The sequence below is a fragment of the Lithobates pipiens genome, unplaced genomic scaffold (genome assembly GCF_037356315.1).
Source record: "Lithobates pipiens isolate NorthernLeopardFrog02 unplaced genomic scaffold, aLitPip1_a1.2 Scaffold_18, whole genome shotgun sequence".
In the NCBI taxonomy this organism is placed as follows: Eukaryota; Metazoa; Chordata; class Amphibia; order Anura; family Ranidae; genus Lithobates; species Lithobates pipiens.
Genome location: NW_027507758.1, coordinates 366,927,070 through 366,947,238, shown reverse-complemented (window position 1 = coordinate 366,947,238; position 20,169 = coordinate 366,927,070). Strand labels below are relative to the sequence as shown.

The window sequence follows — 20,169 nt, the reverse complement described above, 5'->3', positions numbered from 1 at the left end:
AGCCGTTCTTGGCTATTTTCGGCTTACCGAAAGCCGCCGAGAATGGCCGACTGTGGCCAAAAATAGCCGAGAATGTCTGAAAATAGCCGAGAACGGCTGAGTGCGGACGAAAATAGCTGAAAGCCACTGAGAGGGGCCGAGAACTACCGAGTGCCACCAAGATACACAAGACATCCGTTCTGTATCTCGGTGGCGCCATTTTTAAATGACAAAGCCACAGAAAAGACTGCAAATGACTGACAAGGCTAAATGCAAGGCTGCAAATGACTGACAAGGCTAAATGCAAAGCTGCAAGTGGCTGACAAGGCTGCAATGGAAGGCTGTAAATGACTGACAAGGCTGCAAATGACTGACAAGGCTGCAATGGAAGGCTGCAAATGACACTGATAAGGCTGCATTGAATGGCATTTAAATGTACGTTTTTTTCCTTAAACTTCCCTCCTAAAAGTTTTTTTCTTTTAAATTCCCTCCTAAACTTGGGGTGCGTGTTATACGCCGATAAATACGGTATATACCATAGCGGAAAAAACAGCCTGATCTTGGCTATAGGACTAACTGCCTATTGTCAATCACAAGGGGAGAGTACTCTTTATTGGCAAAATTAGTTTAATAACATTAGAATTAACACGCACAGCTAAAACATCAGGATAAGTATACATAATTTTAAAAGAGTGACAGTTATTTTTAGCTAAGTCCAATAAGATGTGTAAACTATACTCATATGGGTAAATTGGAGAGCCTTATTCTTGTGTCAAATCTTTGTGAATTAAAACCATTGTCTAGCTATAATATATTTCCACATGCTTTCCTTATTTTTCTAATATCCTTTTCTTTTCCCATCCCAAAGGATGGATATTTAACAAATAGCTGGACCTTTTTATTAGGCTTATGCAGTCTTTAAGGATGGGCTGTGGTCTTAATGCACTGGGAATAGCTTGTTTTATCCTAATATTCTTTAGTCATTAAAACCAAATATTTAGTACTATATGTATGCAATCTTTGGAATGAAAGCAACTCTAAAGGAATTTTCTTTTAGTAGTTAAGATGTCATACTTACCTGCTCTATGCAGTGGTTTTACGCAGAGCAGCTCTAGTCCTCCTCATCTGGGGTCTCCCACTGGCAATTCTGACTCCTCACCCCTTTGTGTCTCCCCATAGCAAGCTGCTTGATATAGGGGTTCTCTCTCTTGAGTTCACTCCCAAGCTGCCCTCTGTGTGTCCATTGATACATAGTCGGCTCGGCCCCACCCTCTCTCCTCACTGGCTGTTTTTGACAGCATCAGGAGCCAATAGCTCCAGCTGCTGCTTTGATCTCCAGTGAGGAGAGAGAGAAAGCAAAGAAAGTTTCTGCTTCCAGGCATAGCATTGGATTGATATCGGGCTCAGGTAAGTATAATGGAGACTATCGGGGGGGGGGGGGGGGATTTTGCAGGGGAGGAGCTGCACACAGAAGGTATTTCACCTTAATGCAGAGAATGCATTACGGTAAAAGGTAAAAATTCTTCTGCCTTTAGAACCACTTTAAGAATCAACTTACTTTAATTACTCTATACCAAACCACTCTAATTTGTTTGTAGGACCTGAAAAAGTACAAAGTCTTACAGCTTATAATATCACCACCACGTCACTATCTCTGAACTGGCTACCGCCTACTGGAAATGCAAGTTCCTACCAGATCCAGATCCTGGAAAATTCATCTTTCAGTGTAATTGTACCCAGTCCCACGACATCTTTTACCATACAGAATCTGACACCTGGCAATTATTACACCTTCCTGGTCTCTGCCCTTGTTGGAGGAAACAGCATAAAAGGAGACAACACTGTGACAGTTACCTACACAAGTAAGTGTCTGTGGGAATAGACAACTCAATCTGTTGATCAGAGATATTTAGTGTTTTAATAAATTCGTTGGTAGATTTCTGCTATGTCACTGGAACAGGAGGAAGAATTTCCCTGACAGATAACCGGTCAATATAAACATAATTATTATAGGTTCTACTTGTATATTGTTTTGTATGTCTAGAAGAAGAAGATCAAAATAAGAAAAAGTTCACTATCATGAATATAAAAACATGACAATTTACAACCTATAGCTGTAGTAAATTTTATCAAAATACACATTTTTTTTATTCATGTTCATCATTCGGGTGGGTGGGGCCTGATAGGGCTTCAGAGACACCAGTTTCCCCTCAGGCCATCTCTCTCCTTGTGACAGTGGACAAATTCCATAGGCAAAAAACAGCCTGCTATTGGCTATGGAACTAACTTCCTACTCTATGGAACTAACTTCCTACTGTGAATCACAAGTTGATAGTAATCTTTGAAGAAAAAATCAGTTTAATAACATAACACTCAACTAACAAAGTTAAAACACCAGGATAAGTATAAGTATAAGTATTATTTTAAAAAGGTGACAGTTATTTTCAGTTATGTCCAATAAGATGCGAAAACTACACTCACATGGGTAAATTTGAACACTTTCACACTGCTAGCACGGCAGTGTTAGCAGTAAGGTGCCACTAGTTTTAGTGATACTTTACCGTCACTGTGCGGGCTGGAGCAAGATGCTTTTAACCCCGAAGAAGGGGTTAACAAGGGGTTGAAAGCCCCCCCCCCCCCAAAGCACCAATGTGGAAATGCCTTGCAGGCACTTTGACAGCACTACTCATTGATTTCAATGGCAGGAGTAGTTGTACACCCTCCCGAACCGCCCCAAAGACACTGCTTGCAGGACTTCTTTTAGGGCCCTGCAAGCGCACCACCCCAGTGTGAAGGCACTCAGGATTTCACACTGGGGAGGCTTGAGAATCGCTTTTCAGAAGTTATTTTAAGAGCTAAAATGCCTGAAAAGCATCTTCAGTGTGAAAGGGGACTTAGAGAGCCTTATCTTTGTGTGAAAGCTTTGTGAATTGAGACTATTGTCTAGCTATGATATATTTCCATATGCTTTCCTTATTTTTCTAATTTCCTTTTCTTTTCTCTGTCCCAAAAGATGGATATTTAACAAATAGCTGGATATGTTTGTAAAGAATAAGCATGTGTGGTCTTAAAGTATGGGCTGTAGCTTTAATTCATTGGGGAGAGCTTGTTTAAATCCTAACGTTCTATGGTCACTAATACCAAATATTTAGTACTATGTGTATGGGCAGTCTTTGAAATTATGGGTCAAATTAGGTGAGTTACTTATTACCAAACTTTTCTAATTTGTTTGTAGCACCTGAAAAAGTACAGAGTCTTACAGCTTATAATATCAGCACCACTTCTCTATCTCTGAACTGGCTACCGCCTACTGGAAATGCAAGTTCCTACCAGATCCAGATCCTGGAAAATTCATCTTTCAGTTTAATTGTAACCAGTCCCACGACATCTTTTACCATAGAGAATCTGATACCTGGCAATTATTACACCTTCCTGGTCTCTGCCCTTGTTGGAGGAAACAGCATAAAAGGAGACAACACTGTGACAGTTACCTACACAAGTAAGTGTCTGTGGGAATAGACAACTCAATCTGTTGATCAGAGATATTTAGTGTTTTAATAAATTCGTTGGTAGATTTCTGCTATGTCACTGGGACAGGAACAGGAGGAAGAATTTCCCTGACAGATAACCGGCCAATATAAACAGGTCTGCCGCCACTGTGTGTCGACGTCACATGTGCGCGCCGGCTGTACGGCGCCTTTGTTGCGTGGTCCTTCTGGCTCAGCGCTGTCCATTCTCCCGACTGTAGGTGGGGTTGGGGTGGTGCCGACCGCCTGGCGCATGTACGTCCGGGCGTCGGCGTCCCCGCGGCCCCCCCCCCTCCATGTCTGTGGTTGTGGCGTAGGGGGCGTGGCTGTGGCGGCATGTATTTATGGGCGTCAGTCCGGATGTGCTCTGAGTTCCTCTGAGCCCTACACCACAATGGACATCACATTAACTATGCTCTGTTTCTTTTCCTCTCAAATACAGGTATATCTTACACTCTATCTTCATTTAACTCTTTATCCATTGAATGTTTCGGTGATGACCTCTTACCATGGTCTTCCACCATCACTTCTGTTTGGATTCCATTTCCTCCCCTTCACATTCATCACTTTTCTTATTAATCCTTATTCACTGGTCTCACATCCCACACATTCACCCTTCAACATTGTTTTCAGTCCTTTTTCATGGTTTGTTTTTTGTTTTTTGTTTTTGGTTTTGGTTTTCACTTATTGCTTTCACCACACCTCACCAGTTCTCACATTCACACTAGGGATGCTTGGAGCTCACCCGGACGCCTGCCTGTGATGATTGCCGCCCTATACATGCCCTCTCGGCTCCCGACACCGATGCTTTGGGGTGGCCTGGGGTCTTTGGCGCCCTGCCTTCCAGTGCACACATATCTGTAAGCCATTTTTGTCTTATACAGATTTTTGGGGGGTTTTATCCATCCCCCCTACCCTGATTTAATATACTTACCCACAAATATTTTCCTATTGCAGATATCTTACATGTCTGCTCCTGAAGAGCGGTTTAAAGCCGCGAAACGCGTCGAGCTACTGATGTATGAACTACATAACCATCATGATATGTGCTATACTTTTTCCAACATATTTGGGTTTTTGAGCCTATTGACAGTGCAGATACTATTACCTTAACATTTGTACCCAACTATGAGTATGGTGGTCCCCTTTATTTTACTCTGAATATTAATGGTTGTAAATATGTTATTATCAATTATTACCAGGTTGCAGAGTGACACCATGTTATGGGCGCATTTTTGTATACATGGAATGAATTGTATGTAAACTTGTTTTTTACGTATTATTAAATCTTTATTTGCCACCATTTTACTCATCTTTGTCATCCTGAGCTTCATTTAAAGTCCCACTTCTTTTTGCATCACCGCCGCCTCCTGCCGTGGTGAAGCTTTTATTTTCAGATGATAGGGATGGAGGCACATGACTTTACCCAGCCATGGCTTCACTCAAAGTCCCAAGCTCCCCAATTCCCCCCTTTTTTAGTATAATTATTATAGGTTCTACTTGTATATTGTTTTGTATGTCTAGAAGAAGAAGATCAAAATAAGAAAAAGTTCACTATCATGAATATAAAAACATGACAATTTACAACCTATAGCTGTAGTAAATTTTATCAAAATACACATTTTTTTTACTTATGTTCATCATTCGGGTGGGTGGGGCCTGATAGGGCTTCAGAGACACCAGTTTCCCCTCAGGCCATCTCTCTCCTTGTGACAGTGGGCAAATTCCATAGGCAAAAAACAGCCTGCTATTGACTATAGAACTAACTTCCTACTGTCAATCACAAGTTGATAGTAATCTTTGAAGAAAAAATCAGTTTAATAACATAACACTCAACTAACAAAGTTAAAACACCAGGATAAGTATAAGTATAAGTATTATTTTAAAAAGGTGACAGTTATTTTCAGTTATGTCTAATAAGATGCGAAAACTACACTCACATGGGTAAATTTGAACACTTCCACACTGCTAGCACGGCAGTGTTAGCAGTAAGGTGCCACTAGTTTTAGTGATGCTTTACCGGCACTGTGCGGGCTGGAGCAAGATGCTTTTAACCCCGAAGAAGGGGTTAACAAGGGGTTGAAAGCCCCCCCCCCCCCCCCCAAAGCACCAATGTGGAAATGCCTTGCAGGCACTTTGACAGCACTACTCATTGATTTCAATGGCAGGAGTAGTTGTGCACCCTCCCGCACCGCCCCAAAGACACTGCTTGCAGGACTTCTTTTAGGGCCCTGCAAGCGCACCACCCCAGTGTGAAGGCACTCAGGATTTCACACTGGGGAGGCTTGAGAATCGCTTTTCAGAAGTTATTTTAAGAGCTAAAATGCCTGAAAAGCATCTTCAGTGTGAAAGGGGACTTAGAGAGCCTTATCTTTGTGTGAAAGCTTTGTGAATTGAGACTATTGTCTAGCTGTGATATATTTCCATATGCTTTCCTTATTTTTCTAATTTCCTTTTCTTTTCTCTGTCCCAAAAGATGGATATTTAACAAATAGCTGGATATGTTTGTAAAGAATAAGCATGTGTGGTCTTAAAGTATGGGCTGTAGCTTTAATTCATTGGGGAGAGCTTGTTTAAATCCTAACGTTCTATGGTCACTAATACCAAATATTTAGTACTATGTGTATGGGCAGTCTTTGAAATTATGGGTCAAATTAGGTGAGTTACTTATTACCAACCTTTTCTAATTTGTTTGTAGCACCTGAAAAAGTACAGAGTCTTACAGCTTATAATATCACCACCACGTCACTATCTCTGAACTGGCTACCACCTAGTGGAAATGCAAGTTCCTACCAGATCCAGATCCTGGAAAATTCATCTTTCAGTGTAATTGTGCCCAGTCCCACAACAAATTTTACCATACAGAATCTGACACCTGGCAATTATTACACCTTCCTGGTCTCTGCCCTTGTTGGAGGAAACAGCATAAAAGGAGACAGCTTTGTGACAGTTAACTACACAAGTAAGTGTCTGTGGGAAAGTACAACTCAATTTTTTGATTGGAGATATTTAGCATTTTAATAAATTCGTTGGTAGATTTCTGCTATGTCACTGGGACAGGAACAGGAGGAAGAATTTCCCTGACAGATAACTGGCCAATATAAACATAATAATTATAAATTCTACTTGTATTTTGTAATGCTTCACTGCTATTGACTGTTTCATTATGTCGTATGTCATGCTCAATATGTTTTGTATGTCTAGAAGAAGAAGATCACAAGAAGCAAAGATTCACTCTCATGAATAGTAAAACATGATGGTGGTTATACACCCTCCCTCCCCGTCCCAAAGACACTGCTTGCAGGACTTCTTTTTCGGCCCTGCAAGCTCACCATCCCAGTGTGAGAGCACTAAGGCTTTTACACTGGGGAGGCTTGAGAGGTGCTTTTCAGGAGTTAATTTTAGTGCTAAAATACCTGAAAAGCGTCTTCAGTGTGAAAGGGGTCTTAGAGAGGCTTATCTTTGTGTGAAGCCTTTGTGAATTGAGATTATTGTCTAGCTATGATATATTTCCATATGCATCAGGAGCCAATAGCTCCAGCTGTTGCCTTAAAATCCAGTGAGTAGAGAGAGAAAACCAAGAAAGTCGCTGCTTTCAGACATAGCGTTGGATTTAAATCTGACTCAGGTAAGTATGTAGAAGGTTATTGGGGGGGGGGGGGGTTACCTTTAATGCAGAGAATTTATTATGGTAAAAATTCTTCTACATTTAGAATCACTTTAAGAATCAACTTAGTTTAATTACTTTATACCAAACTACTCTAATTTGTTTGTAGGACCTGAAAAAGTACAAAGTCTTACAGCTTCCAATATCAACACCACTACTCTATCTCTGAGCTGGCTACCACCTACTGGAAATGCAAGTTCCTACCAGATCCAGATCCTGGAAAATTCATCTTTCATTGTAATTGTACCCAGTCCCACCACATCTTTTACCATACAGAATCTGATACCTGGCAATTATTACACTTTCCTGGTCTCTGCCCTTGTTGGAGGAAACAGCATAAAAGGAGACAGCTCTGTGACAGTTAACTACACAAGTAAGTGTCTGTGGGAAAGTACAACTCAATCTTTTGATCAGAGATATTTAGCATTTTAATAAATTCGTTGGTAGATTTCTGCTATGTCACTGGGACAGGAACAGGAGGAAGAATTTCCGTGACAGATAACCGGCCAATATAAACATAATAATTATAGGTTCTACTTGTATTTTGTAATGCTTCACTGCTATTGACTGTTTCGTTATGTTGTATGTCATGCGCAATATGTTTTGTATGTCTAGAAGAAGATCACAAGAAGCAAGGTTCGCTCTCATGAATAGTAAAACAACAATTTACAACTTATATCTGTAGTAAATTTTATCAAGATACACATTTTTATATTCATGTCCAGTAGACGACTGGGTAGCCAAAAAACAGGCTGCTATTGGCTATGGAACTAACTTCTAACTTGCTACTGTCAATCACAAGGAGATAGTAATCTTTGAAGACAGAATCAGTTTAATAACATTATACTAAACTAACAAAGCTAAAACACCATGATAAGTATACATAATTTTTAAAAGGTGCCAGTGATTTTCAGCAACGTCCAATAAGCAAAAACTACACTCACATAGGTAATAATATATTTCCATATGCTTTCTTTATTTTTCTAAATTCCTTTTATTTTCCCTGTCCCAAAAGATGGATATTTAACAAATAGCTGGATATATTTTTAAAGAATAGGCACCTGTGGTCTTAAAGTATAGGCTGTAGTCCTAATTCACTGGGGACAGCTTGTTTTAATCCTAACATTCTTTGGTCACTAATGCCAAATATTTAGTACTATGTGTATGGGCAGTCTTTGGAATTATGGATCAAATTAGGTGAGTTGCTTAATACCAAACTTTTCTAATTTGTTTGTAGCACCTGAAAAAGTACAGAGTCTTACAGCTTATGATATCACCACCACGTCATTATCTCTGAACTGGCTACCACCTACTGGAAATGCAAGTTCCTACCAGATCCAGATCCTGGAAAATTCATCTTTCAGTGTAATTGTGCCCGGTCCCACGACAAATTTTACCATACAGAATCTGATACCTGGCAATTATTACACCTTCCTGGTTTCTGTGCTTGTTGGAGGAAACAGCATAAAAGGAGACAGCTCTGTGACAGTTACCTACACAAGTAAGTGTCTATGGGAACGGACAACTCTATCTATTGATCAGAGATATTTCGTGTTTTATTAACCTCCCTGGCGGTACGATTATTTTAGATTGTAGGTGCTGAAAGCAGTACAATTATTTTGCATGGAAATTTTGCGTTTTATATTGTAGGCCTGTAATTCTTAGGAATAACTTAAATCTGTCCAAACCAGAGTCTACCAAGACATCCCTGGTATAATAAAGTTTGAAAAACTAAATCATAAATTATAATATAATAACTATAATTAATTATACCAAATAATAATATAATAATAATAAAAAATATTCAATAATGTAATCAAATCAAAAACACTGAAATTTGCTAATTTGTAGAATTGTCGCTGTCATTACTTTTCAGTGTTTGATGTTTTATGTCATGCACAATGTGTTTTGTATGTCTGGAAGAAGAAGATCACAGTGCACAAACATTCTCTCTTGAATAGGAAAACATGACAATTTACAACTTATATCTGTAGTAAATTTTATTAAAACACACATTTTTATAATAATGTTTACTTCCTGAAAAAATGCAGATAGTCTTTGTAAATTCATAAAAAGTGTCTAAAACACTCTTTAGAATTTTTTTGTTCCTTCTCATGATAAATATCAGTGCTTGTTCCAAATTTATGCACCTGTTTCCAACAGTTTTTAGCAGGTACATACCCTCCATCAACAGTGCAGCTAAGCTCCCTCCTCACCACTACAGGTGCCACACAGACGGCTCAGTGACCAGGGAATTTTGTAGGGTGGGCAGAGCCTGATAACGATTCAGAGACACTAGTTCCCTCTCAGGTTATCTCTCTCCTTGTGATTGGCAGCAGACAATGGATATATATCATACCGAAAAAAACAACCTGATCTTGGCAATAGGACTAACTGCCTATTGTCAATCACAAGAGGATAGTGCTCTTATTTGTAAAATTTATTTAATAACATTAGACTTAAAACACACAGCTACAGGATAAGTATACATGATTTAAAAGAGTGACAGTTATTTTTAGCTAAGTCCAATAAGATATGTAAACTATACTCATATGGGTAAATTAGAGAGCCTTATTCTTGTGTCAAATCTTTGTGAATTGAAACAATTGTCTAGCTATAATATATTTCCACATGCTTTCATTATTTTTCTAATATCCTTTTCTTTTCCTAAGGATTGATATTTAACAAATAGCTGGACCTTTTTATTAGGCTTATGCAGTCTTTAAGGATGGGCTGTGGTCTTAATGTACTGAGAATAGCTTGTTTTATCCTAATATTCTTTAGTCATTAAGACCAAATATTTAGTACTATATGTATGCAATCATTGGAATGAAAGCAACTCTAAAGGAAATGTCTGTTAGTAGTTAAGATGTCATACTTACCTGCTCTATACAGTGGTTTTGCACAGAGCAGCTCTAGTCCTCCTCTTCTGGGGTCGAAGAAGGGATTAACAAGGTGTTTAAAGTACCTGCAAAACACCGCTGTGGAAGCACATTGCAGGCACTTCAACAGCACTACTCATTGATTTCAATGGCAGGAGTGATTATACACCCTCCCGCACCACCCACAAAACACTGCTTGTAGGACTTTTTTTTGGCCCTGCAAGCGCACCACCCCAGTGTGAAAGCACTCAGGCTTTCACACTGGGGAGGCTTGAGAGGCGCTTTTCAGGAGTTATTTTTTGCACTAAAATGCCTAAAAAGCGCCTTCAATGTGAAAGGGGTCTTAGGGAGCCTTATCTTTGTCTGAAACCTTTGTGAATTGAGACTATTATCTAGCTATAATATATTTCCATATGCTTTCCTTTTCTTTTTCCCTGTCCAAAAAGATGGATATTTAACAAATAGCTGGATATGTTTGTAAAGAATAAGCATGTGTGGTCTTTAAGTATGGTCTGTAGCCTTAATTCACTGGGGAGAGCTTGTTTAAATCCTAAGGTTCTATGGTCACTAATACCAAATATTTAGTACTATGTGTATGGGCAGTCTTTGAAATTATGGATCAAATTAGGTGAGTTATTAATATCCAAACTATTCTAATTTGTTTGTAGCACCTGAAAAAGTACAGAGTCTTACAGCTTATGATATCACCACCACATCATTATCTCTGAACTGGCTACCACCTGCGGGAAATGCAAGTTCCTACCAGATCCAGATGCTGGAAAATTCATCTTTCAGTGTAATTGTAACCAGTCCCACGACATCTTTTACCATACAGAATCTGATACCTGGCAATTATTACACCTTCCTGGTCTCTGCCCTTGTTGGAGGAAACAGCATAAAAGGAGACAGCTCTGTGACAGTTACCTACACAAGTAAGTGTCTGTGGGAAAGTACAACTCAATCTATTGATCAGAAATATTTAGCGTTTTAAAAAATTAGCTGGTAGATTTTTGCTATGTCACTGGGACAGGAGCTGGAAGAAGAATTTCCCTTACAGATAGTTGTAGGTTCTACTTGTATTGTGTAATACCTCACTACTATTCACAGTTTCTTTATGTTTTATCTCATACGCAATGTGTTTTGTATGTCTAGAAGAAGAAGAAGATCACAATACACAAATATTCCCTATTGAATATGAAAATATGACAATTTACAACTTATATCTGTAGTAAATTTTATTAAAACACACATTTTTAAAATAATGTTTACTACCTGAAAAAATGCAGATAGTCTTTGTAAATTCATAAAAAGTGTATACAGCATCGTTTAGAATTTTGTTGTTCCTTCTAATGATAAATGTCAGTGCTTGTTCCAAATTTATGTACCTCTTTCCAACGGTTTTTAGCAGGTACATACCCTCCATCCCCAGTGCAGCTACACTCCCTCCTCACCACTGCAGGTGCCACACAGACGGCTCAGTGACTGAGGAATTTTGTAGCTGGGTGGGCAGAGCCTGATAAGGATTCAGAGACACTAGTTCCCTCTCAGGTCATCTCTCTTCTTGTGATTGGCAGCAAAATATATATCATAGCGAAAAAAAACAGCCTGATCTTGGCTATAGGACTAACTGCCTTTTGTCAATCACAAGGGGAGAGTACTCTTTACTGGTAAAATTTGTTTAATAACATTAAACTTAACACACACAGCTAAAACATCAGTATAAGTATACATCATTTTAAAGGAGTGACAGTTATTTTTAGCTAAGTCCAATAAGATGTGTAAACTATACTCATATGGGTAAATTAGAGAGCATTACTCTTGTGTCAAATCTTTGTGAATTAAAACCATTGTCTAGCTATAATATATTTCCACATGCTTTCCTTATTTTTCTAATATCCTTTTCTTTTCCCATCCCAAAGGATGGATATTTAACAAATAGCTGGACCTTTTTATTAGGCTTATGCAGTCTTTAAGGATGGGCAGTGGTCTTAATGCACTGGGAATAGCTTGTTTTATCCAAATATTCTTTAGTCATTAAGACCAAATATTTAATACTTTATGTATGCAATCATTGGAATGAAAGCAATTCTAAAGTAAATTTCTGCTAGTAGTTAAGATGTCATACTTACCTGCTCTGTGCAGTGGTTTTGCACAGAGCAGCTCTAGTCCTCCTCTTCTGGGGTCTCCCACTGGCAATTCTGACTCCTCGTCCCCTCTGTGTCTCACTATAGCAAGCTGCTTGATATAGGGGTTCTCTCTCGAGTTCACTCCCAAGCTGCCCTCTGTGTGTCCATTGATACATAGTTGCCTCTGTCCCACTCTCTCTCTCCTCACTGGCTGTTTTTGACAGCATCAGGAGCCAATAGCTCCAGCTGCTGCTTTGATCTCCAGTGAGGAGAGAGAGAAAGCAAAGAAACTGACTGCTTTCAGGCATAGCGTTGGATTGAGATCGGGCTCAGGTAAGTATAATGGAGGCTATTGGGGGGGGGGGGGGGATTTTGCAGGGGAGGAGCTGCACACAGAAGTTTTTTTACCTTAATGCAGAGAATGCATTACGGTAAAAGGTAAAAATTCTTCTACCTTTAGAACCACTTTAAGAATCCAACTTAGTTTAATTACTTTATACCAAACCACTCTAATTTTTTTGTAGGACCTGAAAAAGTACAAAGTCTTACAGCTTCCAATATCAGCACCACGTCTCTATCTCTGGGCTGGCTACCACCTACTGGAAATGCAAGTTCCTACCAGATCCAGATCCTGGAAAATTCATCTTTCAGTGTAATTGTACCCAGTCCCACGACATCTTTTACCATACAGAATCTGATACCTGGCAATTATTACACCTTCCTGGTCTCTGCCCTTGTTGGAGGAAACAGCATAAAAGGAGACAGCTCTGTGACAGTTACCTACACAAGTAAGTGTCTGTGGGAATAGACAACTCAATTTTTTGATTGGAAATATTTAGCGTTTTAATAAATTCGTTGGTAGATTTCTGCTATGTCACTGGGACAGGAACAGGAGGAAGAATTTCCCTGACATATAACCGGTCAATATAAACATAATAATTATAGGTTCTACTTGTATATTGTAATGCCTCACTGCTGTTGACTGTTTCATTATGTTGTATGTCATGCGCAATATGTTACGTATGTCTAGAAGAAGATCACAAGAAGCAAAGGTTCACTGTAATGAATATAAAACATGACAATTTATAACCTATAGCTGTAGTATATTTTATCAAAATACACATTTTTATTAATGTTCATCATTCGGGTAGGTGGGGCCTGATAGGGCTTCAGAGACACCAGTTTCCCCTCAGACCATCTCTCTCCTTGTGACTGACAGCAGACAATGGGCAAATTCCATAGACAAAAAAACAGCCTGACTACGGAACTAACTTCCTACTGTCAATCACAAGTAGATAGTAATCTTTGAAGACAAAATCAGTTTAATAACATAACACTCAACTAACAAAGTTAAATCGCCAGGATAAGTATACGTATAAGTATTATTTTAAAAAGGTGACAGTTATTTTCAGCTATGTCCAATAAGATGCGAAAACTACACTCACATGAGTAAATTTGAACACTTTCACACTGCTAGTGCAGCAGCATTAGCAGTAAGGCACCGCTAGTTTTTAGTGATGTTTTACCGCCGCTGTGCAGGCTGGAGCAAGAGGCTTTTAACCCCAAAGAAGGTGTTAACAAGAGGTTAAAAGCCCCCCCAAAGCACCGTTGAGGAAACGCCTTGCAGGCACTTCGACAGCACTACTCATTGATTTCAATGGCAGGAGTGGTTATACACCCTCCCGCACAGCCCCAAAGACACTGCTTGCAGGACTTTTTTTACGGTCCTGCAAGCACACCACCCCAGTGTGAAGGCACACAGGATTTCACCCTGGGGAGGCTTGAGAGGCACTTTTCAGGAGTTATTTTTAACGCTAAAATGCCTGAAAAGTGTCTTCAGTGTGAAAGGGGACTTAGAGAGCCTTATCTTTGTGTGAAACCTTTGTGAATTGAGACTATTGTCTAGCTATGATATATTTCCATATGCTTTCTTAATTTTTCTAATTTCCTTTTCTTTTCCCTGTCCAAAAAGATGGATAATTAACAAATAGCTGGATATGTTTGTAAAGAATAGGCATGTGTGGCCTTAAAGTATAGTCTGTAGCCTTAATTCACCGGGGAGAGCTTGTTTAAATCCTAAGGTTCTATGGTCACTAATACCAAATATTTAGTACTATGTGTATGGGCAGTCTTTGAAATTATGGGTCAAATTAGGTGAGTTACCTATTACCAAACTTTTCTAATTTGATTGTAGCACCTGAAAAAGTACAGAGTCTTACAGCTTACGATATCACCACCACATCATTATCTCTCAACTGGCTACCACCTACTGGAAATGCAAGTTCCTACCAGATCCAGATGCTGGAAAACTCATCTTTCAGTGTAATTGTACCCAGTCCCACGACAAATTTTACCATACAGAATCTGATACCTGGCAATTATTACACCTTCCTGGTCTCTGCCCTTGTTGGAGGAAACAGCATAAAAGGAGACAGCTCTGTGACAGTTACCTACACAAGTAAGTGTCTGTGGGAAAGTACAACTCAATCTATTGATCAGAAATATTTAGCGTTTTAATAAATTAGCTGGTAGATTTTTGCTATGTCACTGGGATAGGACCTGAAAGAAGAATTTCCCTTACAGATAGTTGTAGGTTCTACTTGTATTGTGTAATACCTCACTGCTATTGATGGTTTCTTTATGTTTTATCTCATACGCAATGTGTTTTGTATGTCTAGAAGAAGAAGATCACAATACACAAATATTCTCTCTTGAATATGAAAGCATGACAATTTACAACTTATATCTGTAGTAAATTTTATTAAAATACACATTTTTAAAATAATGTTTACTTCCTGAAAAAATGCAGATAGTCTTTGTAAATTCATAAAAAGTGTCTACAACACCGTTTAGAATTTTGTTGTTCCTTCTCATGATAAATGTCAGTGCTTGCTCCAAATTTATGTACCTGTTTACAACGGTTTTTAGCAGGTAGATACCCTCCATCCACAGTGCAGCTAAGCTCCCTCCTCACCACTACAGGTGCCACACAGACGGCTCAGTGACTGAGGAATTTTGTAGCTGGGTAGGCAGAGCCTGATAAGGATTCAGAGACACTAGTTCCCTCTCAGGTCATCTCTCTTCTTGTGATTGGCAGCACAATATATATCATAGCGAAAAAAAACAGCCTGATCTTGGCTATAGGACTAACTGCCTTTTGTCACTCACAAGGGGAGAGTACTCTTTATTGGTAAAATTAGTTTAATAACATTAAACTTAACACACACAGCTAAAACATCAGGATATATATATATACATCATTTTAAAAGAGTGACAGTTATTTTTAGCTAAGTCCAATAAGATGTGTAGAAAAAGGAAGAACAACTCCCCCAGATGGTTTTTTTTGGCAGCAAACACAAAGAGATAGGATGAATGACCTCTATAGATATAACAATTTATTAAGAAAAAAACTTTTTCAAAACATAGTAGTTAAAACATGAGCATCCATTTTCAACAGCATGATAAAAAGGAAAAAAGACAAATAAATGTAACTATGCGGATACAATGTGACAGTCAATTATGTCCTATTAACGCTGTACAATTACACCTGAAATATGTACAGTGCTAGGAAACTGACGTGTTTCAACCTTCACTGGGGTCTTCTTCAGAGAAAAATGTGTCTGTGGGGGAAGTATATAACAATTATTCCTCATGAACATTGTCAATATGTTAAATAACATAGGGTACAAATAATTGGTATAGTTACCACATCCACTGTATCCACAAAGATGACAGATTCAACTATTGTTCCCACAAGGAATATTTGTTACTAAAAAGAGAGAGCCCCTTGGTTGCAAACTCGGGATCCCGGAACACTCCACAGGTATCGCAGACTGGGGACAGGATGGTGCCCGCCAACGCAGCTTACAAGAGATCACGTGTAATGTATCCCCACCCTCCTACCAACCCGGAGAGAGGGGGGGGAAACACCCACCTAAACGGCAGGCGAAGTGTGCAGTACATACGGCAGGAATTAAGATTTTAGTAAACAGTTATAAAGATTTTCTTTATATATACATATGTGTGCCCACCACTGTGAGAGTCCCACCAGGTGGGTCACCATGTTGGATGATCCCATGTGGTTGATCTCCCTAGGGGATATCTAACCCTACGTGTGAGTGTCACCGCTTATGCCTGATTAATGTAGTCACCCCAACTGTGTATGTATCGATACAGAGAGTCCCATATATAAGAGGGAATGCCACCAATGGTGACAGAGATAGTCAAACACCAAAGTGAAAACGTGGTGCAAAAAAAAAAAAAAAACAAACCACCATACATAACTGTGAAAGATGAATGGGAATAGTGAAGAGGGGGGACTTTTCAATAATATCGCCCCTATGATTAGGTGCCCATGGTGATTAAGGTGATAATAGTGCAATAAATAGTGGAGAAAGAATCACAAAGGCTTACACTGCTCAGAGGATAGGAGTGTGTAGTGTGACTGATCCGTAAGACAGTCACACTATAAGATTAGTCCAAAAGGGGGGAAGAATTTGTTCCACCCAACCTATAAGGTAAAGTTCAATATAAGTATAGAGGATTACCACTTAAAATTTTCAATAATGTTCTATAAGTAGAAAGACTGAAAAGAAGAAAGCAATAATATGTGAACATTCCACCACAAACACCTACCATGTATTAAGCAAAAGTGTGTGTGCTGCTCCTCCTGGATAGCTGGGAATGGAGTGATACTCTGTAGTGTCAGGCTGATATAAGGGGCGGTTAATTGATTTGTAGATTAACTACAGCTGTCTGCCACTAGCACTGCAGCTCCACCCATAGGTGCGGGATATGGTCGCCAATAAGATGTGTAAACTATACTCATATGAGTAAATTAGAGAGCCTTATTCCTGTGTCAAATCTTTGTGAATTCAAACAATTGTCTAGCTATAATATATTTCCAAATGCTTTCCTTATTTTTCTAATATCCTTTTCTTTTATCTGTCCCTAAGGATGGATATTTAACAAATAGCCGGACCTTTTTATTAGGCATTTGCAGTCTTTAAGGATGGACTGTGGTCTTAATGCACTGGGAATAGCTTGTTTTATCCAAATATTCTTTAGTCATTAAGACCAAATATTTAATACTTTATGTATGCAATCATTGGAATGAAAGCAACTCTAAAGTAAATTTCTGCTAATAGTTAATATGTCATACTTACCTGCTCTGTGCAGTGGTTTTGCACAGAGCAGCTCTAGTCCTCCTCTTCTGGGGTCTCCCACTGGCAATTCTGACTCCTCGTCCCCTCTGTGTCATACCATAGTCGGCTGCTTGATATAGGGGCTCTCTCTCTCGAGTTCACTCCCAAGCTGCCCTCTGTGTGTCCATTGATACATAGTCGGCTCTGCCCCACTCTCTCTCCTCGCTGGCTGTTTTTGACAGCATCAGGAGCCAATAGCTCCAGCTGCTACTTTGAATGAATGAATGAAATACTTATATAGCGCACAATGCAAACTGAATCGCCTCTAGGCGCTGTGGCGAGCTTTGATCATCTGCTAAAAGAGGAAGGTCTTGAGTTTTTTCCTAAAAGCCAGGTGATTTTCTTCCAGGCGGATGTTGATTGGTAGAGCATTCCATAGCCGAGGCCCTTGGACAGCGAATCTCCGATCCCCCTTGGATTTATACCGGGCTTTGGGCACGAGGAGGAGGTTTTTGTTGGCTGATCGAAGACTGCGGTTTGGTGTGTAATGATTTATTTTCTCCATTAGGTATTGCGGAGCTTCTCTATGCACGCATTTGTGGGTGAGGCAAAGGGTCTTGAACGTGATCCGATTTTTTACGGTTAGCCAATGTAAGCTCCTCAGTGAAGGAGAAATGGATTCCCAGGGTTTTTTTCCTGTTATCAGCCTTGCCGCTGTGTTTTGGATCAGTTGTAATCGCGCAAGTTGATATTGTGGTAATCCTATGTAAAGCGAGTTTGCGTAGTCCAGTCGTGAATTAATGATTGTTCCAACTACCACTGCTTTGTCATTCTTTGGGATAAAAGGGATGAGTCTGCGAAGCATGCGCAGCAGATGGTGAGATCGACTGACTACTGCTCCTATTTGCGCATCCATTGACATTTGTGCGTCTAAAATAACCCCGAGACTCTTCGCTTTGGTCTTTGGGGAGATAGTCTGCCCAAAGACGGTTGGTGGAGACCAGGAGGTTTTGGTTGCGGGCTTATGATTTTGGTGTAAGATAAGAAGCTCTGTCTTTGATTGGTTCAGCTGGAGGGAGTTGGTGGTCATCCAGTCCTCTATTGATTTGAGGCAGTTTTCAAGTTGTTGTTGGTGATCTTTTTTTCCATTGATCCGGAAATAAAGTTGCGTGTCATCAGCGTAAGAGTGGAAGCAGAGATCTGAGCATCTGATGATTTGAAGGAGTGGGCGAATGTAAATGTTGAAGAGAACGGGTGACAACGGAGAGCCTTGAGGGACTCCGCAGGTGACTGCCCGAGTTTCGGAGAGGAATTTTCCTAGTTTCACTGTCTGTGACCGATTTCCTAGGAAGGACGCGAACCAATGGAGATCTATGTCTTGGACTCCGGCTACTTCTGTGAGGCGGACGAGTAGAGTATTGTGATCTACTGTATCAAACGCTGCACTTAGGTCTAGCAGTACGAGGAGACACGGCTCTCCGTCATCTGCCGCTTCGAGGGCGTCATCCCAAATCTTGAGGAGAGCTGTTTCTGTTCCATGACCCGGGCGGAAGCCTGATTGCAGCGGGTCCAGGAGTTTGTGAGTATCCAGGTGAAGTTGTAGCTGATGTACTACAGCTTTCTCCATGATCTTAGAAATGGTGTTGAGGCTTGTAATTGGCCTACGGTTGTTTGGATCCTGAGGGTCCAGGTTTGGTTTCTTGAGTAGAGGTTTGACGATGCCTTGTTTGAGGATGCTGGGAACAATCCCTTCGTGGAATGATCGGTTTATGAGGTGGGTTATGGTTGGAGCCACGATGTTGGAGCATTCTTTCAGTAGTTTTGTGGGGATGATGTCAATAGGTGAGGTACTGTCACGCAGTTTATTAATGATGTTTTTTGCGGTGTCTACGGTAATTGGGGATAGTGAAAATTTTGGCGGTTGCGGTATGTTGGTGCGGACATCCTCTTTATGTATTTGCTGGCTGAGGTTGGATGTTTTCTTCTGACAAATTGTTTCCCTGATGGTTTTGACTTTATCGATGAAAAAATCAGACAGTTTGTCACAGTAATCCTGGGATTCGCTTTCTGGGGGTTCTAGGCACACCGGATTCATTGATTGATTAACCAGTTTAAACAGTTCTCGTGGTTGGTTTGCGGCCGTTGAGATTGTATATGAGAAGTGGTCCTTTTTGGCTTTGAAGATTGCTTTCCGATAATTCTCTGTCAGACCTTTGTAGTTAAATAGGTTTTCCTCGGTGGGATTTCTTCTCCATGTTCTTTCCGCTCTTCTGCGTTCTTGCTTTAGTACGGAGAGGGAGCTATTAAACCATCCAGCATTTTTCTTCCTGATGAGAGCCCTGCGTTTTGGTGCTACCGAGTCTGCTGATTGCAGTAATGCCTTGTTCAGGGAGTTGAGTGTTTCCTCCGTAGAGTGGTTTAAGGTTATTGTAGATATTTTTTTGGACAGAGTGGTTTTGAAGGCTTCGGAGTACAGTTTTTTATGCGATCTGGTCCAGTGCGTTGTTACAGGTTTCTGTTTTGCGTTGGTGATGTTGGTAGTGATTTTGAATTTGATGGCGTGATGATCCGTCCATGGCAGAGTTATGTTGTCGAGTATGTTGACGTCGATGTTCTGTTTGAAAATGAGGTCCAGGGTGTGTCCTGACCCATGTGTGGGAGTCTTTATCAGTTGCTGTAGACCCAGTTCTTCTAGTTGATTGATGCAGGCAGTCGCGATGGGGTCTTTAGGCTCGTTTGCCCAAAGGTTGAAATCTCCGAGTGCCAGGAAATTTTTGAATTTTAGGGTGTGCATTGCAAAGGATTCCGTGAGGGGTGAAAGAAGATTGGACTTTGGTCCCGGTG

At 40.1% G+C, this 20,169-nt stretch overlaps 1 protein-coding gene across 4 annotated transcripts in view; it reads left to right on the top strand.

Annotated features, from left to right (window-relative positions):
- LOC143988218 (titin-like) overlaps positions 1-20,169 on the top strand; it is a 171,306-nt gene that overhangs the window by 124,726 nt on the left and 26,411 nt on the right. For 3 of the 4 annotated variants that reach the window (XM_077487613.1, XM_077487614.1, XM_077487612.1), the window contains 8 exons: positions 1,578-1,841; positions 3,215-3,478; positions 6,205-6,468; positions 7,283-7,546; positions 8,411-8,674; positions 10,724-10,987; positions 12,706-12,969; positions 14,376-14,639. In XM_077487613.1, the coding sequence (XP_077343739.1) occupies positions 1,578-1,841; positions 3,215-3,478; positions 6,205-6,468; positions 7,283-7,546; positions 8,411-8,674; positions 10,724-10,987; positions 12,706-12,969; positions 14,376-14,639 (2,112 nt within the window). The remainder of the gene's footprint in view (positions 1-1,577; positions 1,842-3,214; positions 3,479-6,204; positions 6,469-7,282; positions 7,547-8,410; positions 8,675-10,723; positions 10,988-12,705; positions 12,970-14,375; positions 14,640-20,169) is intronic. The other variant, XM_077487615.1, reaches the window with a different exon arrangement.